This window comes from Lagopus leucura, unplaced genomic scaffold, assembly GCF_019238085.1.
Source record: "Lagopus leucura isolate 7727_CA_CO unplaced genomic scaffold, USGS_WTPT01 Super-Scaffold_100033, whole genome shotgun sequence".
NCBI classification, from domain to species: Eukaryota; Metazoa; Chordata; class Aves; order Galliformes; family Phasianidae; genus Lagopus; species Lagopus leucura.
Window position 1 is genome coordinate 3,068,599 of NW_024962282.1, and position 23,731 is coordinate 3,092,329.

At 37.5% G+C, this 23,731-nt stretch overlaps 1 protein-coding gene across 3 annotated transcripts in view; it reads right to left on the reverse strand.

Moving 5' to 3' along the window:
• Positions 1-1,908: 1,908 nt before the first annotated feature.
• DENND5A (DENN domain containing 5A) overlaps positions 1,909-23,731 on the reverse strand; it is a 59,302-nt gene continuing 37,479 nt past the window's right edge. For 2 of the 3 annotated variants that reach the window (XM_042882032.1, XM_042882031.1), the window contains 15 exons: positions 23,216-23,366; positions 22,541-22,634; positions 19,287-19,418; positions 18,478-18,630; positions 15,175-15,259; positions 13,694-13,778; positions 12,555-12,683; positions 11,257-11,378; positions 9,642-9,787; positions 9,058-9,176; positions 7,705-7,886; positions 6,812-6,894; positions 5,492-5,615; positions 4,314-4,482; positions 1,909-3,650 (listed from right to left, as the gene is read on the reverse strand). In XM_042882032.1, the coding sequence (XP_042737966.1) occupies positions 3,467-3,650; positions 4,314-4,482; positions 5,492-5,615; positions 6,812-6,894; positions 7,705-7,886; positions 9,058-9,176; positions 9,642-9,787; positions 11,257-11,378; positions 12,555-12,683; positions 13,694-13,778; positions 15,175-15,259; positions 18,478-18,630; positions 19,287-19,418; positions 22,541-22,634; positions 23,216-23,366 (1,958 nt within the window). In that variant the 3' untranslated portion in view covers positions 1,909-3,466. Of the gene's footprint in view, positions 3,651-4,313; positions 4,483-5,491; positions 5,616-6,811; positions 6,895-7,704; positions 7,887-9,057; positions 9,177-9,641; positions 9,788-11,256; positions 11,379-12,554; positions 12,684-13,693; positions 13,779-15,174; positions 15,260-17,538; positions 17,644-18,477; positions 18,631-19,286; positions 19,419-22,540; positions 22,635-23,215; positions 23,367-23,731 lie in introns of all 3 variants that reach the window. The other variant, XM_042882033.1, reaches the window with a different exon arrangement.

Sequence of the window (23,731 nt, forward strand, 5' to 3'; positions counted from 1 at the left end):
CAATCTTTTGACAATATACAGAAAAAGTTAACTCTGAATTTCACTGCAGAAACAAAACCTTAACATGTTCATGAATCCAGAACACATCAAAATATGGATCTTCCACAGCCAGCAGGTCCCATTTTAACAATTTGAGTTTTCAAAATGGAAAAAATGTGCAGTTCATGAGTGCATTCTCAACCGCAGACAGGTAATTTTACGGCAGATAAAGGTGCTTTTTGTATAAACTTTCCATATTCCAAATAAGTCTTTATTAATTAGCATTTTATCTTTGTATAAAGTATCACGTTAACTCTGATGGCATTAATCAAACAAATAATCTATAGGAGATAGCCTGTTTTTCCCTCAAATCAGGTATCAGCTTGCAAATGTTTGGCCAATGCAGCACTATGCATTTACTGCAGTAGGAACTACTTACTTTTCATCATTGTATTTCTGTATCTATAGGATGTGTGTGTGCTAATGTGACTCTCAGTGCTGAGTTAAAAAACATTATCTTTTTTCCAGTAACTGCAATAATAGTGATCAGTATAGCCTCATTAACTCACACCTACCAAGCCTGAATTCTCATCTGAGAACAGTAACAGCGAATAATTAGTTACATTACACTACAGCTCATTTCTGAGCCAAAAAATAAAACTGCAATGCTACTTTTGGAAAGGGAGATGGATTTTACACAGTTAAAGGGTAGAAGACAGTGACTATGCCATTTGTTCTATATAAACGTTATCCAATTCAACAAAATGGCACGGAAGGAACAAATGCTGGATCCAAACATAATTCTGTAGGGCTGATGCTACGTCAATGAGAGCAGGAGGTTTGCTTGGGGCAGACACTGAAGAGCAATAAGGATTATGGCTGTGACTACAGACTGCACTGAACGCTGCAGAGATGCCAGCCAAGTCTCTTCCCAAAACTTGAACCCGGGCTACCATAAGGCTATGTTCAACATTTCCATCTTCCTTGGCATCCACTAAAGATTACAGCAAAAAGTGCTTTGTATCTTAATGGGATTAGGACTGTTCCCCCCCCCCCCGAGGAAGGATGTATCATAAAATGGTCTCCCTTTCGAAAATAAATTAAGGAGGCAGGAAGATGATCTCTTTCATCTGAACATTTAGCACACAGGATGCTGTCACTGGTGGACCGTTTCAGCCCCATGAGCTGCACAAAGAATGCCCACCACTTGGGAACCAGCAAACCCTGACCTGTGTCCATTCTAGGTATTTCACTGTTGTAACGAGGCCAGAAGGACCCACATCAAAGCAAGCCATTAGGCCAGTGTTACTGTCCCACATTAGATGAACAAATGCAAGCAAACAAATAAATAAAAACGTTAGTTCAAGGTTAACTACCTCATGTAAGGTAAAATTAATCCACACTTTGCTCTAAGATACAGATATGGTTTTAACAGGATCAACTAACATGACACGATCAAGATGGTTAATCCAACCCTCTTTTCATACAGATGTATTCACTGTGAAATATACAGGCCTAGTAAAATCATGATAAATAGAGCTGAAAGCACTGTAGGGTTTGGGTTTTTTTTTTGTTTTATACTACCTTTACTATATAAATAAGCAATGTGGGGCGAGTATAGAAAGATTCTCCCAAAATACTAAGTTGAATACATGAAATTCTCAGAATAAAGTACTTGTTATGTTTTTGCCCTTCCAAGACTGAAAAAACACACACACAACATACTTGTGTGAAATGCTGCTGCAAGCCCCAGGCTGAAAGAATTCACACCCACCCAGCCTGAGCAATGGCTAGGATATTGCCCTTGCACCTTTCTAATGCTATCATTAAATCAAAGCAGGACTCTGCTCTGATTTAAAAAAGAAAAGAAAAAAAAAAGTAGTGATAAAGTAACATCTCCATTTGATAATGAAATAAATAGGACAAAAGTAAAAATACTCAAACATTTAATATATGTGCTATGCTTATAAATTATGGAAATAAAACTAACACAAGATGTCACTAATCTGAAGGTAAAGAAAAGCTACTACAACAATGTATGATCCAAAAAACTCGGACTCTGCTTCTCCAGAAAGAGACAATACTGAAAGAAGTTTATACAATGGAGACCTCTTAAATACATAGCCCTGAATTTCTGTGCAGTAATTTGTGGTGCTGATAAATCAGCCTGTTAATTCACCTACTCACTTCAAAGAGATTTTTATCAGAGGATTCAAATGAACAGCACTGCCTTTAGGCATTTGCCAATTTCCAGCTCTTCAATAAATTAAACCTTCAAAATGTTTGTTTTATCACAGAACTGGACTAAGTTTTCCTGCTAAAAACAAAAGCATCCCAAATGAAGCTGATGTGAGAAGACACATCCACACAACAGAGAAAGAAAATAATGTATTACTTTGTCTTTTTAGATGAATTAATGCATGTCGATTTCTTAAAAGGATTGTGGTTATTATTTTGCAGGGGTATGAGCATCTTTCTTTAATCATCTAGCCTTCTTGAAACCCATGTCCCTTTTTATTAGCAGTTAAAGAGAATTACCAGCAGCAGCTACATACCAAGCTTCAACAGGCTGGTTCAAGTGGAAAGATTTTTTGCACCACAAACACATATTCCAGGTTTTTGATTTAAGTGGGCTGCACTGTAAATTCTGAATTGCAACATAATAAAACCAGTTGTATCATAGATTTTTTTTTTTTTAAAGACAAACTTACAACACAACGATAGGTTAAATAAATAAAAAACATCAGTTAAAAACATTCTAAACTTCTTCTGTGCAATTGTGTACCAATATGAAAAATATTACTTCAATCTCTGCACATTTCATGGTTCAGTCTCCTGGAATTCTCTAAAAATAATACTGATAACAAAAATAAAGGAAAACGTGATCTGTTGACAAGTCAGTGCTTTAGAGCTATTAAAAAGCACACATGAGAATTTGTAGTTCCCTTGCAGCAGAACAGTGACCCAACACGTTAAAAATCAAACACTGGTAATAATGTTAATATATAAAATATTAGTTTAAAAACTATAGAATGACCTTCTCAGCAGAAATGGAGTGTATACATTGGGCTCTATGACATACAGCATATCTGAAGGCAAGTTCACAGAATGCTGAAAGGCTCACTGCACCTTCTCTATGGCAAGGAAATACTGCAGCTTTAAAATAAGCTGCACAATACTCATCTCTATCTCTTTCACATGAAAGTGTGTAAAAAGCAAATCAGCAAATAAACTCTAAAATAGATTTATACCAAAATCCTCTTTTTTACATTGAGTTTACAGCTTCTATCCATTTGCCTGTACTATTTTTGGAGTTTCTTTCAAGAAAAGTCCAAGTTGCATTTTAGGGCCATGAACAAGTTCACAATACAATGTACTGGCAGACAGAACTTTTGCATACTAACGAGATCCACTCCTTGTTGCTTTTTTGGTGTTGTTGGTGGTGGTGTTTTAAACAGTTTTTGTTGTTTTTTTGTGGGACAAGAGGTCAGATATCGATTCCTTTGACAAGAGACGCCTCCAGCGTAATGTTGAACTCCTGCAAGGTCTGCAGCACTCGAATCAAAGAATTCACTAGAGTGTGATCTTTAATCAGTGCTATGTCTTCATACATCTGTGCTGTGATCGGGCAGTCTGCGAGCAGGGCGATCCAGTGATGTAAAAGATGGTCTCTGACAAAGCAGCCATATAGAAACACAAATAAAAATAAAGCAAAGTTAATTTCTCCTTTTTATGAAATGTTTTTGTTGCCGTTGTTCCTTGCCTTCCAGACAGGTTTACCATTTTCTCCACGTATTATTATAAGGTGGAGAAGGGGGGAGTAATCAGCTGGCACTTGTTTCAGTAGGGGACATCATGCAAAACAAGCATTTCCAGGCTTTCCACTCCTCGTATCAAAAGATACGGTTCCCAGCAACCTGGAAGTCCCAGGCAAGCCCAGTGTCATTGGCCTGCTCCATTGCCTTTTAATGAGTAGTGACAAGTTCACCCAGCCAGGAAGGAAGAAGCCCCACTGATTCATAGTTTCCTGCTTTTATCTTCCAACCTTGCCAGCTAGGAGAGGCAGGCAGGCTACTCACATGGCCTGCTGCCCTTCTCTCATGTCTCAGTTGCCCAGCAATTCAATATTCAATCTGTGTATCTACGATTTCCTGTACTTTACATTCATGGGAATTCAGGGTATAGTTGACTCTTCTTTGGTTACAAAGTACTTCACAAGTAATAACCAAAATTCAAAACCCAGCACTTCTGTGGCTTTACCTTACTAATATACATTTTATATTATATTTTTTCATTTTATTAAAATATCATTTTAAAAAAAAGTTTCTTCATACCTGGCTCCAAGACACACCAGCATCTGAAACTTGCCATCCTTCCCAATGTTTCTAGGAGTGTTGTTGATAGCAGTGATAAAGCGACAGAAATTCCTGGCCCTTGTCTGCCAATTCTCTTCCGGGACCATTTCATTCTGTTCAAGGGTCTCATAATACGTTTGTGCTTTTTCTTAAAAAGAATGGTGGGAGATAACGAGTATCATCAGCATATGCAGGATCCTAAAATAGCTCCAGTGCTTGGAATAAAGTAACCAGGCACCTGACCTTCACATTTAGATGACCACATTTAAAAATACCTCACTTTATAATGCTTTCCCCATAAGCTTGCTTACAAATCCAGAATACTGCCCAATGCCCACATCTGAGAGGTAGCAAATCAGCACAAATATCAGGGTCATGGAGGGTACAATTCAAGCTCAAAGGCTCAGATTCATAGCTTGTCCTTGAATTTCCTGGGTGATTGTGTCCAAGCACTGTTGGTCCTTTTTGTTTTTTCCTGTGTGATTTGGTTCTGTGTTCCTCGTGTGTAAAACTGCAATTCCACTTCCCTTTCCCTGCACAGTTCTAACATGATTCTAGTATCTACTGAATTCTGATGGGCTGCAGTAACGATACAAGGAGAAGACTAATGTTAAAATACCTATGCAAAACACAGAAATACTATTTAAAGCAACTCCTTTTCTGTGTATTCAGTTGACTGATTCAGCTCTAGGGCAAAGGAATTAGACCTCTGTTTAAAAAACGTGTATGCTTATAAAACCCTTATTGCAACATCCAGTAGGACCAATAGCACAAGAATGATGTCTTCTGCTTTATAAGATGACTCAATCTCTTACAAGTGTGATTTATTGCTTTAGCAGTGCTGCACTGTGTGACCGTATGCCAATTCCCCATCTCACTGAAAACATCCACACAAGGGAATCTTGTTTTACACTACCAGTATTAGTAAGACAGATGCCAATTACAGTGCCAATACACTGTCAACTCTGGCAGAAAACAGATGTTTTCTTCTTTCAACAATACAAGGACATAAGAGCTCTCACAGCAATTCAGCTGCAGAGATGCCTCTGACAAGTATGCTGTTCACACCAGCTGAGACAAAGTGGCAGTGATAAGGAATACAGATGTATATGTTTCAAAGACATAAACAGATTCTGATATATTTTCCTCACACTTACCTAAGAAGTCCCAAATAAAGACGTTTTTGAAGAGCCTGGGTGATTTAAATCCATGTTGAAATACTTGCTCAAGAGCTGAAACAAGTCCACTTTCTCCACACAGCAAGAGTGTCAGACTGCCTCTCTGCCAAGCACACACAAAGCACTTAACTCAGTTTGGCAGTTTAGAGACAGAAGGATTACATGCATTTATTAATCCAGGTTTTAAATAAATAGACACTCAAAGATACAGTATACTGTCAAACAACAACCCCAGACAGGATGGCTCATTTCTCACAAGTCCTCAGCTTTCCAAAATGCACTGACCTTCTTAAGAACAAGGGCAGCCATCTCAGGGTCTCACCATATTCAAATGAAAACACAAAAAGGTCAAGATGAAGATCAATGTGCAAGTTTTACCTACAGTAACGACTGGTGTACAGGAAATTAAGGAGATGTTTTCCTCTTTTGCTAAGCAATGAAGATCACCAGTTCATTGTAACAGGTGTTTCAGATTTTCAAAAGCAGCAATTAAAGCTGTTGCAAACCTTAGGGAAATAATAATTCTCCTTCAGAACATCATGGTAAATTGATTGCAAACCCAGTGCATGATTCACTTGGGATTGATGTGTAAATACAATATTCAATTTGAACTGAATATGAATTTGCTATGCTAGCTGAACTTAGGGAAGGTAGGCACAGAACGAATGGAAAGATTCACATGCAAATATTGATAACCTCCAAGGGATACATATATGGTAGCCAGCACTGTACTGCTACTTCTCAGAATAGATGGAGTTTGACTCTTCAACAAAGGCACATTTTCTAAGCTTATATCCAGAAACATCTGCTGTGCCAGCTGAAGTAATTACAAAGACAGCTTAAAAGTGTGAAGTCTTTGAAAGCATTTCTGGTCATTTTTTGTTTTGGTTTGCTCTAAATGGCCCATGGCTTTTCATAAGTAGCCAAGATAATGCAAAAGAGACATTAAAAAGCCTTGTTAGCAGTCAATGCGGATGAAAAAACATTATTTAATCTAGACAGAACTCACCATTCCTGACAGTGGTTCAAGCAAGAATCGTAGGCAGAATATCACTCAACTTCTGATACCAGAATAGTACATTCAATTAACAGAACGTTCCAGATAGCAGCAAGAATGACACAACTGATGTCACACTACTCCAACAACTTCATCTCTGTATCTCATTTTTGCTCTACTTAAGCAACCTTCAGACAAAGATGGCTGTTCATCCCATTCAGATTTTTTTACTACCGTATGTTCTCAAACACTAGTATGAGCTTCCAGACAAGAGTGCCACTACACAGCTGACAACTCCTCACCTCTTTCTCTGGCTTGTGAAAATGCTTAACAATGCCATTGACAGCTTCACCAATAGCTTCTTGTATCTGACCAGTATTTAGCTCTGCAAAATACAAAAATATTTCCAATCACTTTAGAAACACTTTAAAACTTGAACCTGTGCATGATGGGTACGTGCATATCACAAAACAGAAAAGATACATGAACCAACCTAATGAAAATGTGCTGGCTTACTGGCAATGGAAATCCAACTCTACTTTTATTTACCGTGGGGGAAGACGAAATGGAGATTTGGATGTGTTTTTCTTTTTTAATATCAAAATTATAACTGTGGTGTTTGAACACAACAACAGATGGAAATGGTATCTATGTATTATATGAATTTTCAGACCCAAAGCCCAAAGCTGAAAAATGGAAATGATATTTCATTATGACCACAGACATCTTGGAAATACATTCTGCGATAGTTTTCTGCAAATCCAAGTATGCTTGGGTGCAAAATAACCAACTTACCAGGAAAAAGATAAAAGCAGAACAACAACAACAGAAAACTGATACTCATTAATAGAAACAACTAACAGGCTTTCTCGACCATGAAGTACACGACAACAAATTTCTATTTTCCTCCCTAACACTCATTTCACAAAAGAAGGACAAAATAGAAAATATCAGCAATGCAGCTAAGCACTGGAGACGGAGTCCAGAGACATCTGGACTTGAAGACTTTAAGAATCTGAGTGCCTAAAATCCTGAGCAACCCATTCTAACTCAGAAGTTAGTTGCACTCAGAGCAGATCAGCTGTGCTAAGTGAGCTTCACAGGTCCTGTCCAAGAAGAAAATTTCCAGCTCTGTTGCAAGCAGCTTTCCACAAGTAGCAATGCAGGACCTTACAAGGCAATCCCCACCACTTACTTGGCTTATTGTTTGGTGATATAGTGACCAATCTTCTGATCATGCTTGGTGACTGCTGCAAAGGAGGGGTTCGACACTGCCGCTCATCAACCTCAGTGTTGGATGTCAGCAGCTCTCCCACCAGGATCCTCTCTAAGCTGCCATCATCCATTCCTTTTCCAAGCCACCTTCCACAGGGAAACCTGAGAACAAAGAACAGATACTTGGACTGAGTCCAAATCCAGATTCAATTCCATGCCAAAGACTTTCAAGTGCAGTTGCACAAAATCCAAATTGTGCCAATACTGTTATTAGAAATACTTCACTCATCTAACAAATGAACAAATTATTTGATCTGGTTTTTGCCAGCAGGGGGAGCAAAAGTAAAACAGTTTTTCTGCTCCACGTTCATCTTAATTTTGGCACTAGATAACCTGCAAACAGTGCCAGAATTTGTCTCATGTCTTACACGCAGTGCTTGATCTGGGGGCTATGGAGGAAAGAAATGGAAGACCCACTACCAAGCACTGATGGGTGGCAAATACAGCCATGCTTTTATGGAATACTTAACACAGAAGGAAAGCTACAAAAAAAAGAAACCAACAACATATACTGACACACCAGATCACCAACACATGTATTGAAATTGGGCTATCATGTCAGACACCAGAAAGCACTTGTGCTCACTAGCTCATCAGCACTTTCTGAGAATCAGTGTTGACGTCTGTTTAATTTGCCCAATCAGAAAACTGAATGGCATCCAAAAATATAATCTTGCCTCTTCATTTAATCACAAACAAGCTCTCATGAAGAACTGAGTGGATCTATCCACCAGCTTCTCCTCAACATGAGCCTGACAGTTTCTCTAAACAAAGGACAAGGCATCAAACCATGCTGCACTTAACACAAACGAGTTTAAATTCCAACTGTAAATCTTGTTCCCTTACTTTCACTGAGCAAACATTCATTAGCGCTGTGTTACAGCTTGTGTTCAAGTTTTCCTCTCTAACAATTAGAAAGCTCAACCTTAATTCAAAACACCACCCATGTTTGGCAAGCAGCAAGCTCTAACTTGCTATTTCTCCCTTGGGCTCAAGGCATGTTCTTTTAAAGATGCACAACAGTGAACTCATCTTCTCCACCGATGCTTGGAGGGTAGACAAGAACATGTGCAAACTGAAAACTCTGTTTAATTTTGTAAGAGTCATGATTTGTTTAATGCCAGAAGCTAAATGACCTTTATACGTCTTCAGGTAGCAGCTTCTGTAGATGGAGTCCCAGCAGATAAGACCTTTCTAAGCAAACAAGCCCGTCTATACCACCTTCCTGCATAAATTCTACTTACCCAACAGGAAATGTCAGGATGATACTTACTTGTAAGTATGCCCTGTTATTTCATTTCTGACCATAACATACTCCACTAGCCACTTGGCATACAGCCCTGAATTATCATGTCCTATTTGCACCGTGGTCAGTTTTCCCAAGTTCTGGCACTGCAAATTAAACAAAGAATTGGTCAGAGTAAACAGAAGGAGAGAGCGGTATGCTGAATAAGTAAACTACTGGAGAACATGCTGAGATGTGCCATCAGAAACACAGCTCTCCTTTCCTGACTGCATGACTGATTCTGAGCTTTTTAAGGATCAGCTGCTTTGTTTTTGTTCACTGTTGCTTCGCTGTGTTTGGCTCTTTTAATGCTGCTTTGATCAGCAGAAAGTTTCAGATAAACGACATCTTTTCAGAAATCTTATCTATCAACACAGTAAGGAATCAGTCAATTTATCTGAGCATGGTGTTATCTATAGATAAAATCTGCTATGTACGGGCACAGGAGTATGTGTGACTAACCACATACAGACCACAGATACAAAAAGTACATTAAGATGACACTGCAAGGGGAGAGTTAAGAACTGAATAAAAAGAACATTTAAAGCATTCTTATATGGTTTAATACATACCTCAAAAGTCATTTCTAATATATTCCTGGGAATCTGCAAGACTCCTGTTTCACCCAGTTCTCCTGAGATACATATCCAAGGATTGGCTGTAAACATGGAGCCACCAAGTTTCTTGCTAGGAACAATCAATATATGGTATGGTATCACTGCAAACACAAGAAAAAACAACACTTCTGAAATGGGAAAAGGATAATTATGGAACCTCTTTAATGAATAAAGATATGGTAATTCTGCACTGCCATGAAACATTAAAAACAAAGCAAAACATACAAATGTAAGACTTCCTATTTAATCATACTAACACTTGCTCACTAAAGACTGATTGACAATTGAAACAGTGATCAAGAAGTATAGCTGACAGCAAAACACCATCAAATGACAGAAGCAATAAGGATGCTTCTGTCATTTTCCATTATTTTCCATTTAGCAGTCTTGAAGATAGTTACTTGTATCCAGCTTAGAGAGGAGCAAGTAAGGACAGTCTCCATATAGCCAGGACTACATGCCCAGCTCCAAATTGTGTGTGTGTGTGCACACATACCACCCAGCTAATAACCAAATCTTTTACTTACAGGGCTTGCCTACAGAAGCATCCAGTACTGTGGCTAAACAGTGACAGTGAAAATCCATTATAATGCTGCAAGTTTCTAAGTGCCATACTGCTCTTAATTATGCTAACTTGAAGACGTTTTCATTATAAAACTCAATATAGTTTCTCTCCCTTTCACCACACACATCCAAAATTTCAGGTCCCCTGGTCTACCAGTGCCTAAGTTACAGCCCCTTCTTTGACTCAGAAAACAGAAGGAAATACATATGCTCTTCAATCACGTAGTATCTCATACATGGCTTCCTATTAACCAAACTATTTTTGTAACAAAACCCAATTACCTGAATAGTCAATGCATTTCCTGGCCATTTGCCTTTATTTTACAGTGCATAAATGGATTAGAGTTAGGGCTTTTCAGCTGAAGTATTTAATACATTTCTCCCTCAACATTTCTTCAGCTGTCAGTGTCCTCAAGAAAGCACTTGGTGGTTAGATTTTCTTACAAGTTTGATGCTTGTGGCATTAAAGAGTGAATTAAGATGTTTTTTAATTTGCTGCGCTGACAGTCTTAAAGAAACAACTGGAGAACATCCAGCAGACCAGACTGTAGCCCTGTCCAGCACCTGCCCACAACATCAAAAACTATTCTGCTTACCTCTCTGCTTGTTTTGTCTTTCATACACACAAACACGTATTGTACCAAACATACAAGGATAGCTCTTACCATGGGGACAGAAGGATGCTCTCACATAGATCCACCCTCAATTTTATAAGCCTTGCTAAATTTTTTCCTTATGCTATCTTATTAGCAAGGTTCTATGTTGCAGAGTTCTGGTGCAATCCTCAGTGTGTATTTACCAAGTTAGAAATAAATGCCTTGGGCAACACATGGAAAGAACACTACTGCCCAGCAGAAAGCATTACAGAAACAGCAACAGAGTACACGGATACCAGAAAGAAAACACAACAACTACGTGAAGGAACATTGCTCAGAATTGTTTATAAATCTGAGTAATCACTCAAATAATTCTGGAGATCAGAGCTCCAGGGAAAGCAAATACTTACGGATTGTTGTGAAAACGTTGGTAAAGCAGAAGTAATCAACAGCATTGAATGACAGGAGATGATATAAGAATTGTTCTTTCTCATCATCACAGCGGAGGAATGCGTAACGCTTGTAGAGTTTTCTGACAAAGCAAAACAAATCATCTGTCATGGTAACAGGATTCTTGTAGTGAAATGTTTTCTGTTATGCATATTTATCAGGTAAACTATGAGGAACGTGCAAGCAATTACAAATGAAAAATGATACTTGTAGGGACAATACGATTCAATATGCCAAACTATGCAGACATTAAGTCTGAAATCTCCAAGTCATCAGACCAATGTTCCACACTACTTGACTCCACTTGAAAGCAAGGTCTATGGGTATACTTAAAAAAAAGAAAAAAAAGAAAAAAAAAAGATGAATCTAATGCTCCTTTTAATTGTCTTTAGGAAAATAACAATGAGACAGCCAAAAATCTATAAACTTTAGAGCTCCTGAGATCCAAAATCATATGCGTGCTGAGGTGGCTTCAACTCCTACTATTCTCTCAGTCCTGAGTTACAAATTCTTTGCAAGGACTGCAACACGACAGAGAACTGCAACTTCTTTTACAAGGAAATATCAAAAGATGTAGCTCTGTAGCCTTCTCTCACTAGAAGAGACCCTGTGCAAAAAAATGCATTGTAAGTGGAAACAAACTTATATATATATATTACTCAATCAAATTAGAGAATTAACTGCAAGACCGGCAACTGTGAAACCTTGACAAGATTTTACAAGAAATTACAAGCACTAATTTTGATTGGAAAATACTTTTTGAAGTTGCTCAGTTGCACGTGACAGCCACCACCATTTCTGTTAATTATGCAGTCCATAAATAGTAATAGTATTGGTCAATAATCATAAAAGATCAGTGCTCACTGTCACCATGCACTGGGAAAAAGGACAATCAATCTAAGGAAAGCAAAGCAGTATTCTCCACAATTGCAGAAAGAGGACCAAGATAAAACCTTGATTCAGCAAAGTAGTTGAGTTTAGAACTAAGCCCTGAGCCCCTAGCAATTTTTCAAGTTCTCAGCTCAAAGCTGCCGAAAGTCTGACAGAACTGATTATGTAGCTGAAGAACCCCAGTATTACATCATCCTGACCAAACAGCTCATACACTACTAGTACAGACACACATAAAAGGCTGGTCTTTGCCATTCTTTCTTCACACTGCTAAGCAGATGAAAGAACAGGCATTTCACGGTTTGCAAAGTCAAATAATGAAATAGAATTAATTTTTAAAAGCTTTGCTCAAGATAAACTATCTTACTTTGTGAGTTCATGATCTGAAAGCAGCTGTTTCAGATGCCTAGAGAGCAACTTCTTTTCCATAGAGAGACGAACCCAGGCTCTGGCTTTGCCAACGTCTGTTTTGATTTCACTGATGTTCTGGATATGCCTGAAAGAAGAAAACAGAAAACATTACCCAGAATTTTCAAAGCTCTTTGAACTAAGCTAGGCCGAAAAAGGGATTTTACCAAGAATGCAAAATACCAGGTAAACTATTGGAAAAAGAAATGTGGTCACCTTAATATTCAACAATAGCTCAATTCTTTGCATATCTAGCTGGAAAAGAATAAGAATCTCAAAAGGGAAAAACTGCAAAGTACCCTATTAACAAAATTCTAAAGCATTCCCATTGCCTCACATGATTTAAGGACCTTATCACTGCAAGATTTACGTCAGTGTGCTTTGGAAAAGTAAATACTGTCTTTCAGTGCTCAAAAACAGCTTTTCTAACATAAAACACACAAAGGGTATGCTTTGAAAAGACAAGCAGGACCCCTGAAACACCTCAACTCACTCCTTCCTAAAAAAAAAAAAAAAAAAAAGAAAGTAGAAAAGTAAAAAAGTGTTGGCAAACAAAAAAGTTCTTCAAGCTGAATCTAGAAGTTCTGCATCTTGTTTTTTGATGTGCTGAAAAAAGGACATGTAGCAGAAGGCAGTTATGCATGCTTATTCATACTACAACAGTTAATGTTAGACAAATTCTTTCTTTTTTTTTTAATTTACATTAAACATGCTCTTTAAAATGCTTTCTTCACTCAGAAGCAAGATTTAGCTCAAAGCTATGCAAGTCAACTTGGAAATGATTAGGAAAATACATACGTTACACCCATGTCTCTATGGAAATAAATACGGAATATTATGAAAGGACAAAAACTGATTCAGGATACTTCTATAAACTAGTAGCTAGTACAATGTCAAGTCTCCTCAATATGAAATATGCTTTTGTCAGTGAGAAGGTTGCACTACAGACTTTCAAAATGTTTCCAGAAGGTTTCCACTCACATTTCCCTGTTTTGGTGTATTGGCCTTTCCAATACAGTAAACATGATGCACAAACAAATGTATGCACATTTCTTGGAGTTTTTTCCATCTGCACTGCTTTTAATAACTCAAACTCACCTCATATCCTGGACCAGAGAGATCCTGAGAGGTGACATGCCTGGACTGGTATCCGACTTTCTTCTTTCTGAATCAAGAAGTATTCCTAGATTCAAAAGAACAGAATCTCCTGTTAGTAGAAATCCACCTAAATATTCTTAAATTAATACAGAAAAGGTAAATTAATACCAAGTTGCATGTAGAAAAGGGTAGGTTTCCTTGTCTTACTTAAATTACTTACTTAAATTTACTTACTTAAATTTAAAATTAAGACTCATAAGTAGTGGTCCCTACTGCATTTTTTTCTTTCTGCTGATTTACAGCTTTGCAAAGATATCATGGCATATTTCCATTACTAATGAAAAGAGAATGTGATATCTAGAAAAGATGCTCACACAGATCAGCACATGCTGAGCATTAACACATTAATGAGATCTGGTTCAGCTGAAACTGGTATGACAGCAACTGGGTTAAAACAAATACCAGTCAAGTAGTATTTTCTACAGTCTACTGTATTTTCTTCCCACATGGTCAAACAGAAAGGCAATGCTGAGACTTGAAAACTATGTTTAGTGTATTTTACTCTGTACACCACAACTGTACGTGCAACCAATCTGCACACTCCTGTAACACCACTAGTTTTTAAACTAGCACGTTTGGCGTTTTAAGTAACATTACTACTCTTGTCAAATTTCACTCTAGAATCATGCCACATATTACAGTCCCCAAACCTGATTCCCTAATAGTAAAAAAAACCCTAAGACTGGTGCTACCTTTCATCTGATATTAAAAAAAAAAAAAAAAAAAAAGCCCTGTGTGCAAGAACAAGGGACATTCAGGAGACCCTAATACTTTCAGGGCCTTGGGCATGCTAGTCCTGCTGAGCAATTTGCTTAAAGCAACTTTAAAAAAAAAAAAAAGAAATCCAAAACCTGATAAAAATCCATTATTCTGTCCACAAATTATACCTTATGTCTCCAACTGAGGAAACATAACCAACGGATATTATGTGCAATATTACTTTTAATACAACACTTATGTCAAATCTCACAATGCATTTCTTAAGCGTGCTTTGAATTTTGTAATTATTATTATTTTTTTTTTTTAAATACAGTACAACACAATTCTGTGCTTCCATATGTTCCCCTAACCCCATCTACAACATAATATGCTTTGCCAATCAGGCAGTCAGTAGGACTCATACAGAGGATGTTACACTGGAGCAGATTCACTTTAATGCATCTCTGAAGCACCAGATATTCCTGGTGTCTGAATACTGCAATCACAAATAAGTAGGCTCAATCCAAATAAGTTTACTTTTCACAAGATATACTGAGACAATACATCATGTCCATATTAATTCTGTGGCAAACAGAATGCTTGATTCAGTTACATTAAGTGAAGGCTATGCCCAGGGAAACAATTTGCACAGTGCAAATCTGCAAGCAGATCTTAGTAGTTGTTTCTTTTTATTATCATCTTCTAGTAGAAGCTAATCTTACCTGAGGTACTGAAACTGCCTGATGTTGTTTTCTTCTGCCTGTTTTCAAGGTAATGTAGCAGATGAGACCACAAAGCAGACTTCCCCTAAAATTAAAAATATATTAGTTACTGTGACATATGGGATCTCAATTAAAAAAAAACAAAACAACACAACTACTAGCTGAATAAAACTAGCTGAATAAAAAAGTTTAAATCATCATAGAAAGGAACGGCTTCAAATACGTTTGTCCTCATTGATTTAGAAACAAACACAAAAAGACAAAAGTTGCAGGTGCTTGGGAGCTGTAAAGAGGATGAGAAGGAAAAGCAAAGTCAAAAACTATCGGGGTCTAATGATTCCAATAACAGAGAAAAGTCAGCTGAGCCTCATTTGTCCCTGGTTGTTGACATGAGATGAAAACATCTGAAGCCTTATAAAACTTAATGCATAGCAGAATTTTCAGTCTGAGACTGAAAGTCACCACTCTTATGCAGTTCTTCCTCCCTGCACCTCCAGCAGCGTGCTGGCAAGAGACACAGAACCAGCTTGAGTAAACTATCTCATACCCACACCAAGTTTTTTGTCTTCTGCACAACTGTTCCCATCAAGGTAATTCAGGGCTACAGGTGCATGTTGTCAGTTTTCAGAATCTCATAAGATCTCCCTCAATTTCATCAAGCAAACAACCTGGACAATTACAAACACAGTAACAAACAACAACAAAAAATCCAACAACTCACACACACACACAGAAAAAACAAACAACCACAAGACAGACAACAAGAGCTGGTCAGTAAGACAGGCTGCAGTTCTGTACTTTATAAAAACAACTTTAAAGTCAGGGATGCAGTATTTAGGTCAAGACGAATCTGACAAATAATGCTAAAAGTTCCATCCCGCACATTATGTTGCTTCCTTCAACCTCTGGGGGCTTAAAATAGAAGGCAGGAAATTTTTCATGGACAAATTTTAAGGTTCTTGGACTTATCCTAAAATACTTTGCATGATAAATCGAAGGTATCAAAGCTACAGAAAGCAACATTAATTGAGCAGGGTCCCCTCCAGCACATGAACTGCACTAATACACAAAGGAAATTCCTTACTATTAGCTATTATCTTCCTATATTACTATGTTAGGTGGAAATGTTTAGCAATTCTGCAATTCAGAAAAACAGTCATTATAAAGCCAGGCTTTTAGTTACAATCTTGTGCAGAAAGAAACCGTGACAGTAAAAGCAAGAGTTGCCCATTCAGTACTATCAATGTCATCTAAAAATCATGCGAGTACCTTCCTGAAATGCTGTAATTATAATTCAACTCTGAAAGTTAAAAAATAACAATAAATTTAAATCTTTAATCTTTAACCAGTTCAATCCCACAGCTCTCTACAGTGCTACTAAGGGCTTATTTCAAGACATTACATCTACCCCAAAATGAAGCAGCATGCCTCCAGAAGATAAAGCAGAAATTGCCCTTTTACATCTGTGTTGAGAGAAATATATTAAAAATATGCATTTAGTGGTGAAGTTATCAAAAGAGTTCAGAGAAGCTCAGCGCCTCAATACCTGACAGATCCAACACGGGAAGCCAAAAACTGTGAGTCTTATAAAAATATAAAAAGAGACTATGAAAATATCACCAGGGAATGGTTACATTGAAAATGATGTTTATTTGAATAAACATACACATGCACAGTCTAGTATTCAGCATCTTGCTGCCATGGCAAAGAGAACTGCAACAGATCACATAAAGCAGCAAACAAAGGATCCTGCAGCAAATAGATGTCAACAATCATGATGAATGTAAGAACTCATGCAGTATATATCTGCTCACTTCCTTTACCATCATGTTACTCTCCTTTAACTTCAAATAGCAATGATGATGTCAACTATTTCTAAAGGGGAAAGGAAGACAGCCTGAGGAAAGCAGTGGGACAGTAAACAGGCAAGGGAATAATCAAGGTCTTCTACAACTCCCCCCTGCATTGCTTTGGGCAAAGGAAGTTGCAGATTCACTTTGCATGTGGAAAAAATCAGTAGGTAAAAAGCATTGGACTGCAAGGGATCATCGGGAGGGAAGAGGTAAAAGCAAGGACTGGTAGAAGGAAAAACCATCCTCATTACTATCATCAATTGAGAAAGAAGAGTCTTCCTTGGCTCACTATTGAAAAATAAAGTAAAAATCAATGTATGAAACAGCCAGCTTTGAATATTTAATAAAGGCCAGACTACACAGAGAATGAGTAGCGTGTATTTTTTCCACTGTGGATCATAGTATTAGACACACAGCACTTCCTCCATCAGGCCTCTATTATATTCCATCACTATTTATTCCACCATTCAGCACTGTTTGCCAACATCTGCAATCAATCCAAAGCAATAACCTTATGTAGGGTTGGCCGTCTGGTGGTCTGAAAGGCCCAAATCTGAGTTGAAGCAGAGTATACTGATGCTCTGTCTTCTAAGACGAAAGCAGTACAGCTTCTATCCTAAGTAATATACAAGAGGGAAGGGAGAGAGTCACATGATAAATCTTCACATAGAGAAACTAATGCTATAAACGTCTGAAGGAGAGCAGATTTAAACACTGGTGTTTGAGTGCTAGGGAAAGAAATACTGAATTACAGTTGTCTGGATTATGTACTTATTCTGCAAATACTTTTTTTGTTTTTAAAAAAGAGGAAAAGAAAAAGGAAAGAGAAATGTTACAAATCATTACTTTCCTTATTATGCATTTGTACAAATGAGGAGAGGATAAAGGCCAGTAAAACTCCACCTAATCCCACTAAGTGACAACCAGCTACTTGTTTCACATGAAAAGCAACCCTTCTAATTAGTGGTTTTAACTATCTCTAGACCGTTCATCAACAAAATAGCATAGCTTTTACTTTTAAAAACCAAATGACTCTTCACAAAATAAAGTTCCCATACCACATCCTACCAACAATGCATTTAGCATACACTGCATTAAATCCTAAGCCACTTCAATAACAGAAGTATTAAGAACACAGATGTATTTCTACTGACTGTTCTATTAGAAACAACCACCACCATCATCACAAAACAAAACAAACAGGTAAAATGGAAAGAAAGTCTTTTAAAAAGTCACCTATGGAACACATCTACATGTGTGTTTGCACCTTTCCCAGAGCAGAATGTTGAGACAGACTGATACATAACAGACTGTTGACTGATACTGAAAAATGCTAGAGGTGTCAAGTATTTAATACGTCTATATACACACACTAGGTATCTTCTGAAAACAGAAAAGTCTGAATTTATGAAAGTATGCCATGGAACATGCAAGAATATTTGGTTCTCACCTGTTTGACTTGCAGACCATGGCTCCATATCCTTTCTAAGAGGTCACACAGACTAGCTATCAGGGTATTCTCTTCTACACCTGTGATATTCACTTCACCATGACCTAGCTCCACAGCTTCTCGTCCCATTTTTTCAACTAACATCCTCTTGGTCTTGAAAAATGACAGAGCAAAAGAGAGTTAGTTCTTTTCAAAGGATCTTCTAAGATCACTCACATTTCTTAAATAAACAAGGGAACATACAATAACAATGATTTGGTAGGGTAACTGAGCATATGTAGTAACTTGTGCTGGACTTCATTTCTTTTATCCTTTTTCCAAGCCACGGCAGCACCAGTTTTGATTGCTGTTGAGCCAACTTTCTCACAAGAGTGAGTAATCTGAATAACCAGAACAGCGGGCCAAAATCTGACATTCTAACTGCCAAGCAGTGAGACCCTGTAATACAGCTCTATGTTTTCATGACAAATTCCACTTTTGGTATATTCTTTCTTGATTAATAATATAGTCTCATATGTGATAAATCAAATATGCTAAAATAGACATAGGCAGCAGAACGATAAAGACTCATCAGAATATTCAATCTATCATTGCACATTCTCCACTGTAAGTCTGTCTATTTGATCAATTTCCTCTCCTAGCTGAATTTTTAAGTATCTTCTCTCTTCATGAATTTCTCACCACTATACAAAAAAAAATTGGGTAAATAAAGCTGAGACACATGGCAGAAAAGCAGGCAGTTCAAATGTACTGCTCACAAGATGGTCCTCAAAAGGCAAATATGAGAACAGAAGAACTCTCTGAGTTACCTTATTTCGGCATTCCTTCAACAAGCCTTCTACAAACTTCCAGTTAGTTTGTGCAATTACTGATGGAGAGAGGTTTGACAGCTTTGGCTGCCGAATAGTGCTGCCCAAGTTCCTGGCTTCTTGGATATACTTCTGTATTGGGACATAAAATTGATAAAAACACATAAAAGTGCAAGTGAGACTACCACACCAAGAGAAAGTAAATCCATCTTTGCAACCCACCTCAGTACAATGAGGAGGAACAGATCATAGTCTCTTCCAGAAGAGTCCCTTCTTTATATTCAGCATAACATTGGGCAGGGACTCTTAATGTGTAATTTCACTGGAGATCAAATCTCCACTTACATTAACTAGTATTAGAACACACATTACAGAACAACAAAAACACAACACAAACTGCCAAGGATATTTAGATGCATAGAAATTCAGTGAATCTCTGCTATACTGAGAATAGTTACACCTTTTTTTTAATTCTTCTATGAAATGCAAGCTCGTAATAATTACCTAGACCAAGACAATTCAAATGGCAGACTGTGGTCTAGAGGTGAACTGCAAGAAAACTCTGCCTGGACTTTGACGACACCTGAAACCTGCGCTCATTTCTGCAGATCTCTTGTTTCTTGCCCACTATCTCAGACTTTGAGGAAGCAGCCAAAAAATGCAACTAGCATTTCAGCTGTGAATCACCTGTATTTAGAGCAAAATCATCTTCTGGACTGTATCTGAAAGAGCAACACTGCTCCTGTTTCTACATCAAGGTGTTACCATTGTTTTTACCTCAGAGAGGACAATTTGATAAACGTTTTGAAAAACTGCTGATGACAGATTAGATGGAGCATAGCTAGCTGTGAATAAAAGATAAGATCCTATACAGGCACTGACAGAATACTCAAGATTAGTACATATTTCAGATTAGTAAGAACTTTATCCAGCTTACACTGAAATAACAATCAACTGAAAAGTCAGCTAACAGTCAAATTCATTTACCAAACACGATGCAACCTTAGCAAAGAAGGGCAATCACTCCCTTTCCAGCCTTGCACTGAAGAGCTGATAAAAACTATGCATCTTTATCCAGAACTATGCTTACATTCATATTGTGCACTTGACATACCAGATAATGTTCTGACACAGATTTTATAGAGGGCATGAAGGGCCAATCATGCTGGTCCCAGTCTAAACATAACTGCAATTGAAGCTCTGGCATGGAAAAGTCCAGGTGCTGGCAGGACAAGTCGATAGCAAAAAGCCAAAGAAACCATGTAAAGTACATTGGTAAGCACGTACGAAGTAACAAAAGCAAGCATGCAAAACAGAAAAGGAGAAAAGAATGAAGACATAATACAGTGCAGAATTCCCAAGGCAATAAACATAATAAGTAACAAAGCTGAAAGGAAAGACAACGACTTGATGTTCAATCGTTAGATTGGTGTAAACTACGCCCTCTATTGTGTACAAATATTTGCAACTTAGAAGCCACAAAGCTTCACTGAAATGGATATTCATTGACTGTCTCAAAACTTCAATTTGTCTAAGACTTGCAACATTGCATTCTGCAACCGCTGCCTCCTGCTTAAGCCTGATCCTCAGCATTTATCTCAGAAGAGCTCCCTCCCCATTCTTTGGGCTTAATATGAAAGTCTCCGATTCACCTGGGAAAGGGGTGAACATTCAAGCAGTGTAACGTAATTAACAAGTACAGCATAAAGCCCTTTTATCTTTGCAATTACCTAATTAAAATCTCATAAGTTCACATGTGCTAAACATTAAAATTTCAAAAGCAATAATGAGGTTACAAATCAATTATTGCTCACTTCTGCAAATTCTATATTAAAAATACTTTTGAGTTATCTGAGCAAAACCAGCAATTACTTGCAGCTTTTTTCATCACACAGGCATTCTTCCAGTGCACGGTCACTTGATTAAAGCTTTCACAAACCAATGAGAAAACACTGGAAATAAGTAACACTAGAAGGGCAATTAAACACACCACTACCATAAAACATGAAACTGAACAAAGAAATTATTTCATTTCAACATTAACCTAACAGATGCAAGATTACATTAAAATTCCAAGTGATGCTTTTCTGAAGACACTGAACAATGCAAGAGCATATTATCTTCAATAAGCTACATACTTTCAAGAAAAAGTAAGTATTTGGGGTTACTAAGCACAAATCAATTCTGACATTTTTAAAATAGGTTATTCTTACAATCACCCTTACACCAACATCCAGTGTAACAGCTTACAGATTGTATCATACGAATCAGAAACCATACTCTAAGAGTCCAAATCACCCAGATCTTTCAAAATGCCTTCACCACATAGAAAAGCAACGTATGCTGTAGGAGCAGTGATGAGAGAAGTCATTTTTTCAAAAATGGCTATGTCAGCATCAGCGTTCTGCGCTGCCAATACAGCCATTCAGCTCCAAAACCCACTTGCTATCTCTATACAGTGCTGGCTGCTGTTCTGTAAGTGCACTACATCCAAGTAGAGCTGGCAAGATGCCTTCAGAGAAACGCTGCAATGGTGCAGCAATAGCCCCCCTCCAGTCTCTTCCTTTCATAGTGAATGCTTTCCTTCCTCAGCAAATCAGAGTAGGGAGAAGTACATACCATGGTGAAACACTGTGAATACAAGACCCACTGTAAAATCAAACAAAAGAACTAATACCTATAGACTGTGTGATGTAAAAAATCAGCAGACACAAACCCAATGGTACTGCTGGGGTCCACATTCCTGCACCTTAGCATAAGGTTGCATGCCAGTTTGTCACCTTAAGACATCCTTCATGGTTCACATAAAGAAACACGCAATTCCAAAAGACAATACTTCTGATTTTAGGATGAAATAAACCACACCCCAGAGATGCTTATTTTTCCTCTATCCAATACACAGTTACGTATAAACAGGAAATAGATGACTAAAAGTCTTTTCATTAATTCTCCCACCCTTTTTAAAAAACTTCAGTGAGCATGACAGCATTATCAAGGAGCTAACCTGTGTTGGGGATGAAAAAATGTATTGTGAGATGGGAGTAAAAATGGCCAAAATTTTAGAATGCAGAAACTAAGTCATTTTGGTTTGCTAAGGATGGAGTACTTCATTTGTACAAATATGGAAAAGCAGAGATAAACTCTAAGTAACCGTATAGACTTTCCATGAATGTTACAGACCATTATTCAGGCAGTTAGGAAAAAAACCCAAAAAACTAGAAATAAAAATAAAATCAGGTCTCTATAGCTTTTACCTCTCTCTGATCATTGTCAAGACGCAAGTGCTCTGTGTGTTGCTTCTGTCTATCCTTCCGCCTCCACTGTGCAGGAGCATTTCTCTTTGTCCACCTACAGATAGAGGACTTTGTCAGCAAATGTCAAGAGCTGGTAAAGGGGAAGGGGAATGGGAAAATACAGGGTTTGTCTCATTGTATGTTGAGCACAATTGTGGAAGATAAAGCATGGCTGCAAATGCACACAAAATCTCAGTAGAAGCAACCAACCTTGAGCAACCAGAGTAACCCATAAAATCATACTACATACATTTGTGCCGTACTTTTCCATTTCCTTATGATATCCAGTGAAAGCTTACACCTTCTTCCTCTTTAAATGAAGTTTCTATATGAAGATATCCTAACACATTTGCTAGCTCTTAACAGAGTTCCAGTAAGATTTGCTTTTATACCAACAGCAGCTAACTGTCACTCAGGACTATCCCAATTATAATGGGGTTTTCTAAGGTAAATTTCCTCCTAGAAGTCTAGATTTAAAATAAAAACAAAAAAATCTGCCATATCCAACACAAATATTACCCTTCTGAACTGTTCTCATTTTGAAAAAAGAAAACACTGAATTTCCTTTTCAGTATCTCTGCTTCAGTACTATTTCTATGATCTCTCAAAGATCCAGAACCTATTGTCCAAACTTACTTGTTGCTTGCTGGTCCAGTGGACAGAACATCAGACTGAAGTTTGGGAAAAAATCCAAGTTCATATTTCCCTTGTCCAATTTTCATGTCCAGCAAGTGTGGATGGACTGCAGTGTGATCTATTTTTGCTAGTCTTAACTCAATTGATTTCTCTGAAATAGTAAGAAAGTTAGGATTTTTTATTAAACATCTATCTTAAACAGATACTCTATAATCACATCTCTTCAATTAAAAGCAGATCTCAAATTTAAGGAGACAAAAGTTTGTCATGAACCCTAACAGGTAAAGTAATACATGAACACATAAAGCATCACAGAATCATCACCAAAAGGAGAACAATGTTTATCTTCTTAAGGTCAAACCATTTTTTCCTACACAAAGCATGCAGAAAAATAGTTGATCTCAATTACCCTTTGGTGAACTTAATCTCAGCTTCCTATATAACATTTAGTTCACTACTTAAGCTTCATAGCTCATTTTTTTTAAAATGAATTGTTGCTTAACTTTAACTTAATAT